The 11,243-nt window shown below is 36.1% G+C and overlaps 1 protein-coding gene across 1 annotated transcript; it reads right to left on the reverse strand.

The window, feature by feature from the left end:
• Window positions 1-509: 509 nt before the first annotated feature.
• On the reverse strand, window positions 510-9,866 carry LOC113494011 (luciferin 4-monooxygenase-like). Its single transcript, XM_026872123.1, has 11 exons — window positions 9,649-9,866; window positions 7,697-7,904; window positions 6,549-6,747; window positions 4,441-4,563; window positions 3,871-4,045; window positions 3,443-3,583; window positions 2,985-3,110; window positions 2,331-2,414; window positions 1,802-1,948; window positions 1,088-1,253; window positions 510-815 (listed from the first exon to the last, which is right to left on the reverse strand). The coding sequence occupies exons 1-11, from the start codon at window positions 9,802-9,804 to the stop codon at window positions 685-687; spliced, it is 1,656 nt and encodes a 551-aa protein (XP_026727924.1). The 5' UTR covers window positions 9,805-9,866; the 3' UTR covers window positions 510-684.
• Window positions 9,867-11,243: the final 1,377 nt, after the last annotated feature.

Here is an 11,243-nt window from a genome sequence, read left to right on the forward strand (position 1 = left end):
ATCCTAAAACAACGGGTTGCACTCCGGGACTTAACAACTAACATCCACAGAAAGAAAATCTGTTCAGCCTACGGATAGTGACTGCTTTGTCGATGTTAGCGTCGGTGTCTGTGAATTGACCTGGGAATCATTTTGTTTGCTGACCGTGTCTTTCCTGGGTAGGCTTTTTGCAGCGGTTACCGACATCCACGCGGGCGGAGCCGCGGGCGACCTCTAGTATTTTATAAATAGCAGCATTTTTATAATAATGAAAAACATGGCAGATGTCAAGGTTTCAGTCACTCAAATTTTTTCGTGGATTGAAGTAGTAGCTAAATGAATCGTTAGAAACAAATCTTTCTTGGTCATTGTCACTTTAAGTTATATTTTGACCCTGATTTATGACAGTTTTAAATTTTTTAATAATGTTCTAATGTACAACTGAATGGACTAGAACCCTTTAGTCAACTTTTAATGTCTTTCTTTGCATGATTGCTGATGGCAAACTGGTTTCAAAACAAAGGCAGGTAAACGTTTTTGTATCTTTTTATTATAATATTCAACATTAGCATCCAAAAATAGAACAAGCTTTGGGGAACACAAAAACTCGTCCCTGTGAATGGAATCTGCAACGCATCGCATACAGTCATAATTTTCGTGGTGTCCTAGCCACTCGGTTATCCATGTAGTAGAAGTATTTTTCATTTAGTTCTTTTTCGCGAATGCTGCTGCCCATTGTTTCAGCTTAGTCCTGTCCAGTTTAGTTGAAGGCAGTAACGGGAGTTCTTTCAGCATCACAACACCACCTCGCAGCAACTTGGTGTCTGTCAGGTTTTCTGAAATCGAATTTATCATTAGTCCGTCACATAATTTATAGCAAAATTTGGAATGTGGACGAGTATTTTGGCTACAAATCAAAAATATTCCATGGGATCATAAACTCGGGATAAAAACTATCCTATATATTAATCTTAGTTATAGACTATCTGTGTACCAAGTTTCATCTAAATCCAGTGAAAGATTTCGCTTTTATAATTTTAGTAGGATTTACAGGTATCGGGTAAGCTTTAACTTAACGAGCCACAACCTGAAGCAAGTTGCTTGTTACCTTTGACAATATTCTTAACGTCCTTCTCAGTGATGTCAGCCTCCGGTCTGGGTACCACGAAGGCGATGGGAAGCTCCCCACAGTCAGGGTCTGGTACTCCCGACACAGCCACGTGCAGCACTCCTGGCAGTTTCTGTATCACTTCCTCCAGCTCGACTGGCGATATCTGGTCAGAAAAGAGGTTATAATATCCCGTCAATGAGCTAGTTGTTTAAGTTTCATTACCGAGACTAAACATAACGTTGTCAACCCTAAGTTTATAGACCTTCGGAGAGCAGTAGCCTCACTGACCGAACATTACTGCGCCAAAAATGTTTTCACCGAGATAGTACACGTTTTCCACTTTTCAGGGACAGAATCTCAGATAGGAAATCACTGCTTATATTATCCTGGTGGGCATTTGAGTAACTGGCAACCGGAAAAAAAAACTCGGGAACCCGAATTACATTCTAGAAGGAATTGAACGTCTCAGGAAACTTCTGAGACTCAGGGTCAGGGTCAGTTATGAACTTTTACTAACCACCTAAGTTGGTTCTTTAGACTTTAATACAGAGAGTAGAGCCCCACCATGATCACTCTATCTAAGACTTGCTCTTCTATAATTGCCATGTGTATATAAAAGAGCACTATATGCGTAAGTGCTGTCCAACTTCAGTCAGTAATAATTTAAAGTCAACAAAAAACAGCACTTATATTTAAACCATTCCAACTGACCTGGTGGTTCCTATACTTCAACAAAAGCTTCAAACGTTCCACAAAGTAATAGTTCCCGTCTTCATCTCTGTAGTGGAGGTCTCCACTCTTGTACCAACCGTCTTTTGTTATTGCTTCGGCTGTCTCCAATGGGTAATTGTAGTAGCCCTGTTAAAGACATTAAGAATTGAGAATAAACAAAACTAAAACAAATGATAATAGAATGAAATGACCAGACTATAACACCTGTGATGAGTACAATAAAAAATCCAAATCAATATTCATTTAATTAAACTAGGATACTAAGAAGCACTTTTTGAATTTCAAATTACAAGGGATAGCCCAGATTCGCCGACCTTTGCAATCAGTTCGCCAAACTACTTCAATTTTTTTTATATAAAAAAGAATATAGCCATGCTTAAAGAAAACTCGACCTTATGCTTAAGCTATTAAGAAATATGCACACTTGGCTAAGTGTGGTTATCACATAGCTAAGTGTCCATATTTGGGCGTTTTTTAGGAACAGGGTTTTTAACAACTTGTTACTTACCCGAACTCCACCGGGCGCTTTCACCCACAGCTCTCCAATCTTGTGAGGTTCTTTTACTTCTTCACCTGTTTCAACATTCATCAGCTGAAAGAAGGAAATATTGATATTAATATCTACCAGGACGTGATCAAAGATATTTGGAAATTGAATAACTGGTGTTCGATTTTCAGTCGTGTAAGTGGCCCATAAAGAGCAATCGTATGGGACTCTTAAATGTGATGCACGAGAAATTTGCTGATAATGATAGCTCTTCTTGATTAGTAAGTACGCGACTCACTGCGGGTTAACCCCCTAAAAGTTTCATGTATAAATTATCGTTTCGAAGCACTGCACGTGCTTGTGAAGTCGTATTCTTTCAAATCCCTAGTCTAAGCAGTACCGGACCTGACGAACAAGTAATAACACAAAGCCTCTTGGATAATGAAACTTGGATCCAGACCTATTGCTTCTTGTCTTATTGTCTTATTACGATTCTAAGCAACGCACTAAGTCGAGGCTCGAACTGGCAGAAGATGCCTTTAGGCAACGTTACTGACGTTATTAACCTTTTATCTTTGCTCTGGCTGGAGGCTTGTTAAGTCTCACCAATATATCCGGCGAAGCAAGTCTGCTGTGAAACCAACCTAATTAATAAATTTAACGAATACAACTCACCTTATATTGCATGTGCGCGAATGGTTTCCCACAACTGCTGAGCGGAACGTCGTAAGGGAAGAAAACAATTCCTCCAATTTCACTCATTCCATATCCATTTACAACTTGAGTGTTTGGTGCCCGACTCTGAAAGCAATATCCTTAATCATTAGACGAAACAAGAATGTAAAACTTTTTGCTTACAACAATAACATGCCTTTTGTACCACAATTGTACGTTAAAGTTTAAATAAATAATATATTTAGACTAAAATTTATTGTTGGTAATTTTTGAAAATTTTTAAACATCATATTCTCTTGACAATATAATTCAATGCGCCCCGTTAGAAATATTGCGGGTTTTATTATTATTGCTAGCTTAAAATCTCAATTTAGATCGCCCACATTCATTCATTAATAAATGTGGCATTACAGCCCCTAGTGGCAGCGGTTATAAGCAAGCAATATAACACAACTTACTTGTAATGTCGCCTTAAGATGATCCGAAACAGCACTTCCAGCGAGGAATACTATTTCGAAACAAGAAAAGTCGCATTCTTTTGTTTCAGCTTCCTTGAGCAAAGTGATCATCGTGGGCGGACTGGATATGAGTAATGTTGGCTGGAAGGCAGAAATTCATTCGTTTATAATTGTATGTCTTATAATTGGAGTATAAAAAGTCCTACTGCTAAGCAATGGTCTTCTTACTCTTCTTCGACTCTTATTTTATCACTTAGATAAGATCGAAACCAGGTTATGCCATGTCCGCTTTGGACTGCCTCGGCAAACCAAATGTTAGTGATGTCGAAATAAAATCTTTTGAGGCATTATTTAAGTTACGATATCAATTAAATTATTACAAAAAGGGGGCTCCATTTATACGACGGTAAGCTACAAATGCAACTCACCCTGTATTTATTGATCATGTCGAATATGTGTTCAGTGGTAAGCTCTGCGGAGGTCTGTAATCTGGAATACTGGAATATGGGTCCAACTAGGTAGTGGATGAGCGCTGAGAGCCACTGTAAGGGTGATACGATAAGACTACACTTCGTGATTCTTGGAAACTTCTTACCGAAACTTCTGTAACCAAAGAAAGGATTTTTTTTGAAGAAAATAGAAAAACTAGCTGATATTCTAGGTAATCACCAAACGAAACTAAGAACTCTCTTGATTAAGTCATCAATATTCTATTTCAGGGCGCTTTTATTTGAGACCCCATTCGGGTAAATTTCTTCCCACTATGGTGATAGTGGGAAGAAATTTATCTAATAAGAATAATAATGCTTTTACCAAAATTGTCCAAGAACACTCGCAAATAATTCACCTAATACAAAACAAACAAAATTGAAGTCGGTCAATCCATTTGGGAGCTATGGTGCCATAGACACTCACGAGAAACATCGATTTTTTGACATCGTTCTTTTGAAACCTCGATCAAAAAATCTAGATATCCTAAAGGAAAAAATACAACTTACCCAAAATAGGTACTAGATACAGTTATATTCTTATGCGTCAGGATAGCAGCTTTAGGTAGACCGGTAGAACCACTTGTAGCTACAACCAGAGCTATTGTTTCTTCTGGATCAAAGTCAGCAGCTCTGAAAGTTAGAAAAAGGATAAAAAATTAAATCCATTGTTGAAAAAAATATTACTTTTAATTATGGATATTTTAATTAGGGTTTATCAGCAATTGAGCACCTCATGCGTCACGACTGATTTAATTAGCATAATGAAACAATAAATAGTAATAATCGCTAGAGATACTATATTTTAAATGAAATTGTTATGCATATCTTATTTTAAATGAACTGTACAGTTTTTATAAGAAAATAAATGTCTTTAAACCGAAACAATAGTTAAAAGGTCGAAAAGAGAGGTAAATACGCGACAAAGTAGGATTTAGACGATGGGGCACAGGATTGAGAAACCATAAAAAAGTTAAACTAACAAGTGCTCTGGATTTCAATTTGATCTTAATGGAAATTGCTTACAATTTTAATGGCTGGTTAAGATTGAAGTCAACAACGTTTTTTATAGGCAGCAAGATTCCATTAGCAAAATAATCAGTTTATTTTTGGAACGTACAAAATTTCGCTTCTATGGACAGGACCAGTATTTCGAAAATTTCCATAATGCTTTTACGTAATCCATACAATCGTAACGCGTGTATGTTTGTGCATGAGAAATGGCTATGCATTGCCATACACCGACCAAATGCCGCAGATGTTGCACGGCTTTTCAGGTATAGTCAGTAAGAGTCTGACACTACCCGTTTTCTCACCGAGGTCCATGAGGATTCCATCGCATAACCGAAAAAAAAAGTGAAATGACATGCGAACTTCAAGTCCGTAATTTTGATATAAATGTTCCTTGACTAAAGGGGTGTACAGTTGGTGTCTACTTATCATATTTCTGCATTCAATTATACCTCATCAAATGTGGAATTTTAGCAGTTTTTTACAATGACGTCATCGTTTGCTGCTATTACGGCACCAGTTCCTTATTCTGGACTTGATATAATTTAATCTTTGATGATTTTTTATTGTATGTCTAACGGATTTAGCTTTATACCTTTTAAACCTATCGTTATCTTCCCTAAGTGCTCATCAAAACAGCAAATGACATGTTTGTTCAAAACAATAAAATTATTTCGTAATAATGTACCTACTTTTACGAAATATATGTTACTGATTGATAAGATTGCCCGTCTTTGAGGTTCCGTACTAAAAAGGTAACTAAAGACATTAAAGCTCAGCAGACTATCTATTCATCTGTCAGGCTGTTTTCTTATTAAGTCTATGAAGGATTGCAACGCATTGCCATACACCGACACAAAAACGCGGATGACGTAGCACGGCGCTTCAGGTTTAGTCAGTAAGAGTCTGACTCTACCCATGTCCTCTCCCGAGGGAGTGGGTGTCCATGAGGATTCCCACGCCTTAACAAAAGAAGGCTGTAAGACAGCCTTGTAACCAACCTTGATGGATAGACAGTTAAATTTTTCACACTTGATGTATTTCTGCTGACAAAAATTTTGTCAAACTCGGTCTAGTCGTTTGAACAATGGAGTGCCACTCAAAAACGTGGATATTTAGATTATTTTAATCTGTTAGTTTTTTAGTATCGTTTAAGTGTAGACGAACGGAAAAGTCTAGATTCCCAAAATTCCATTTCTTTTGTTCTTCTTTATGTGAAACCCTGAATATTGCAAGTTCGATTCGCACTTGACCGATTCTTTTACGAAACTAATTAAAAATTTAGTAGGCAAGTGGCAACAATGAAAAAAAAACTCATATTCATGCTGACATAATTTGCAATAATATATGATAAGAAAAAACTTTTTATCGCAAATTTCGCAAATAATGATTTTACTATAGCTATTTTATGCTGGTTTGTTCGCGATTTATTAATTCGTTTGTCATTGTTATAATGTTGTTATAAGGTTATATTTTCTGGAAATTTCGTCCAACTGGTCTAATCACTTGGGCATAAGCCGCTTGAAGAATTACCAATTCGTTTTTGATATTTCTATCGAAGAATTGATAAACGATGATTATTTAATTAAACTTTTACTTTTACATACTTATAATCCTTTACATCGATATCTTCTCCATAAATCTCCATCATATCAGAGAAGCTGATGGTATCAGGACTCCTGTCATAACTGATAACTCTCCCGTCACCACCCGCCAGCTCTAGAGCTTTCTTAGCGTCCTGCACTTTGTCTCCTTGGCAGAAAATGAGTTTGGGCTTGTTGGCGCTGAAAACATCATTTAATTCACCTGTAACAAAGAATATGCGTTTAAGACGAATGATAATAGCTTGAAATTAACTACGAATAATATGATTTTTTAAATATTTATCAAATATACCATTACAATATGAAGAGCTTCACAAAACGACGAACACTTGAAGAATCAGACTGGTTTCGAACCTACGCCTACGGCCACCTGTTGCCTAATCAAATAAGTCACTGAGTTCACTGATCATGACAAGTTTCCGTTTTGTATCACAAGGATACGAACTATAATATCCCGACGGCCTTGCAAAATGCAAAACTACCAAAGTCCAGCTCCAATAAAATGTTAGCAAAAAGCAATTTTTTGTGTATTGGATTTTTGTGGTTTTTTTTAGAATACTCATGCACTAACGGGAACAATCCTTGGTCGAAATTAATCAAGCCAATGCTTGTCCTGAGTCCGGTTGTTTTTGTGTATGTACACAAAGACAACCGGACTAAGAACAAGCATTCGTAGACCACTCAATTGCTTGTCGTATACGGAGATCTAATTAGAATTTAGTTAAACAGTTGTAATATTAAGTAACAGTTAGTATGTTATAGGATTTACTGTATTCCGGTCCTTAACGAGTTTGAGATCTAGAGCACGAGTTTTAAGATCTTTGAGATTTAGTGTCTCATGTGAATTTTTAAATAATGCAGACAACATCACATGCTTTGTTCTGAACAAAAAGTAAGTTGCTCAAGCACTTGTGTTATGGAATTCAGATACATCGAAGGTACCACAAACAAAAAAAAACACATTTCTATATTGTCTCGGGTCCCAGACAATATAGAAATGTGAATTTTTACATTGGGGGATCGGGGGACTGGGGATCGAACCCGGGACCTCAGAGCTGGCGACACCTTGAAACCGGTGCGTACGCCACTCTACCACGGAGATCGTCGTCCAGTACAGTAACGTAATATTTATTTTTTAATGGTTTACTTACTGACTCCTAAAGTTTTATCGATGGCCGCAATAATGATGCCTTCGAAAAGCGCGGCGTAGAACGGTATAGCCTGGTCGAGGTTGTTTGCGCCCATGAGGATGATGACGTCACCGATCTTCAGACCTAACTTCTTGAAGCACGCCACACATCTAATGCTTCTTTTTAATACTGATCCGTTTGTCTCCGATTCACCGGTTCCACCGTCAGTCTGGAAACGATAGACGGATGTTTTCCTTAATTGTATTTAAATTTTACCGTAGCGGATACACTCTTTAACAATAGTGATGATATTACTAAAAATAAATTATTTAAAAGCAGAAGAACTTAATTTACTCCCAAAATCTTTGATCAAATGAAAGGATGGTGACACGGTATAAAAGTAAACATCTATTTAGTCTCTTAGTAAGATGTTAAATAATATTAAAGACGTATTTTTCTCTTACCCTGAACAACAAGACTTTAATTAATATTTCCGTTCACTGAATTTTTTATCAGTTTATATTTATGGGACCAAAAAAGAATACGTATCTATTATTAAGCGCAAAAATACAAAAAAGAATGACATTGCTTGCTATTTCAAAAAAAACGAATAAACATACGGACAGAATTCTAGGAATTGTGCTAATTAGCATTTTGGCAACAATCGTAAAATAACACGTTGCTTTCTCATCATGCGATAAATTATAATGACGCGATGATGGTCGTAAGACGGGCTACAAGCTGTATTATAATACTTATGAATAAATATCTACGTTTGAAGTCATCGTACGAAGATAATGCCTCGTGTCAATCGAAGGCGTACTTATTATATACTTGACTGAATTAATATTACCAAAGCGAATTAATTACACAATTTTTATCAGTTTAGGACGCTAAAATACCTACGTTCTTTTATCAAAAATAAAATGTATAAACGTCGGTCTGTGACGGGCTTCCGAAATTAGTTTCACAAATGTGAAAAGTATTTATTTTTGTTTTTAATTTGTTTAGCGATGCTAAAAGTGTATAACAAAGACAATTGGAAAAAAGCAATCGCTGCTTCAGTAATTAATAAAGAATATTTTAAAAGACCTACAAAACGGCGCCCTAGTATATACAGGGCCAAGGTATGTTTTATAATCGAGTTATTTTTTATGCCACGCTAATGTATACTCGAAAAATTAATCCATCGCATATTGAATGCCCAATGATTTGCCCAAAGAAAGAAATAAATCATTGATTTGCAATGAATATGGGTACAAAATAAGGTGTTAAGGTGTTACAAGAACGCTTGATAAATAAGTAGGTATATGAATCACACCACTAACAATACAAAAGAAGAGAACAGATCAACGCATCTAAAACTAGCTGTTGCCTGCGGGCCTGCCCGCTACGAATTGAAAATGAAGCCATATGAAGCCGCGGGCACCAGCCAGTCAAGCATATAGTTATTATTAGGCCTGGCACATCACAGACAAATATAGGGCGACACTTCAGAAGGTTTATTTGTTTAGCATGTAGCAATTCTAGAATCAGCGTCTCGCTTCCACAAGATAAACTTAAAAACAACCCCATTACAATTAATTTCATGTCATCAATATTCTATTCCAGTGCCCTTTCATTTGAGTCCCCCCTCGAGTATTTGCAGACATTCGGTTATTCTCCCTTCTTTCACTGCCACAAGTTTTAAACGCTCAACCAATTTTTATGAAATACGCCTCAGGACACACATAATTCATCTTCAATACACAACCAACTAAATTATATTCCAAAAGCAGGCTCTTCTTTTTATGTAGCGGTTAAAAAGGGCTCTTTCATAAAAATGGAGACGAAAAAAAACGTTACTTAATGCACCGGTTAACTCACGCGTTTTTATCCGAATAGCCCGACCCAACCGGAGTCCTTAATCATAAACTGACGAGGCGGTCTTGTCACGAGTCGAAAACGAAGCTAAGTAAATAACAGTTATTTACCTGCATAAGAAAATCGGGATCATCCTTCAAGCTCTGCAGGACCAGTTTCCCAAAATGATACCGATCACTAGGTATACCAGACTCCGCTGCGACCCTCGATGTGATTTCACTCATATATTTATCAAGAAGTTCATGTTTGTATCCAGTGATCTTCATTTTGAAAAAAAATATATATTTATAGAGCTACACAACCGTGCTACGCTGAAATGTTTGTATGAATGACTCTGATGAGTGGTCTTAATTACTTTATATAATTCTTATTATTATTCTGATAACGGTTAAGCAGTTATGCAATGATGTTATGTATGAATAAAATCTTTGTTATAATCAATTATATCAGATATAACAAATATCAATACTATTATTACAATTTCCTTTGGACTTGTGACCCCGTCTCAAAGCTGGCTCATAATCTTTTTTTCTTTAAACTTTGTTTGATTGACGACACTAATCAAAGGAATTGCTGCTCCGATTTAAAGAAAACTTTCAGTGTTGGATAGTTCATTTATTGAGGAAGGTTATAATCTTTATACCATAACGCTATTAGCGACATGATTTGAGCTTAGCAGTAAAAATAAGTTACAAAAAATAGTAGAATGCAACCTAAAACTATCGATCCGATTTTTAAATAAAGACTTAAAAAAAGTTTATTCAGGCATATTTGACCAAACTGGAGAGCTCGTGATTAAGGACTCTAGATGGGCCCAGGAAAAGCCGTAATGTATTGAACCTGCTATTGGTTCCAAAATTATGAATGATAGATCGTAAAAATGGTATTCTTTTAATAAAGATGATAATGATATCATGATATCGTTGAGGTGCGTGGTAATAAAAAAAAAGACTTAAATTTATTACTTGTTTATGAAATAAAACTTTTCCAGTACGAGGTTTTTACAAATAGGTTTACGAAAAACGTTTCAGTTAATATTGTTTACTAGCTGTTGCCCGCGACTCTGTCCGCGTGGACTTCAGTTTACAGCGTTCTTTGGTTCCCATTTAAGTGGGAATGCCGGGATAAAATGTTGGCTTTTCACAGCAACCTACACTATTTTACTCAACAAAAACGTTTTTATTATTAAATTATTAAGTGGACCTTAAGGAACATGCAAAAAAATTAATTAGCCGAACTGGTCAGTCCATTCTTGAGTTATGTGCTTACCAAATTCATTTTTATTTATATGTATATGCCAAAAGTATGGGCGTAGACACCAACAGTTAGAGTGGAGTAATAAGAATCTATTGAGTACGGGACCTTCAAGAACAAATCTTAAATGTATTAAAAAAAAACACAAAATCATCATCACTATCATATTTTAGTTTGTTATGTTTTATGCATGAACTGTAACAAATAACTTATAATAATCGTCGTAAATAATGTTGTTTTCGGAGTTTTTTTTCTTTTAGGCCATTTAGGCACATCATTTATTATCGTATTTGCAACTTTAACACAACGCCATCTAGACTCAAACTAAACAAAACCTGTGTTACAATTCCTAAAGGAAGAAAGAATTTCCTCCTTTTTGTAAACTTTGAGTTGATTGTTGAAACTTTTTTTGTATTTTCACAGCATTTATAAATGTTTGTGGAACCGTGGA

Source organism: Trichoplusia ni, chromosome 1 (genome assembly GCF_003590095.1).
Source record: "Trichoplusia ni isolate ovarian cell line Hi5 chromosome 1, tn1, whole genome shotgun sequence".
NCBI classification, from domain to species: Eukaryota; Metazoa; Arthropoda; class Insecta; order Lepidoptera; family Noctuidae; genus Trichoplusia; species Trichoplusia ni.

What these genes read in the sequence shown, in the direction of transcription:
- LOC113494011 (XM_026872123.1), bottom strand. Translation starts at nt 9,804, where the DNA reads ATGAAGATCACTGGATACAAACATGAACTTCTTGATAAATATATGAGT. An exon ending in ATCGATGTAAAGGATTATAA is followed by an intron (nt 4,564 to 6,548) that starts GTATGTAAAAGT and finishes TCTAACTTTCAG; the next exon opens with AGCTGCTGACTTTGATCCAG. An exon ending in AAGCGCCCGGTGGAGTTCGG is followed by an intron (nt 1,949 to 2,330) that starts GTAAGTAACAAG and finishes TGTCTTTAACAG; the next exon opens with GGCTACTACAATTACCCATT.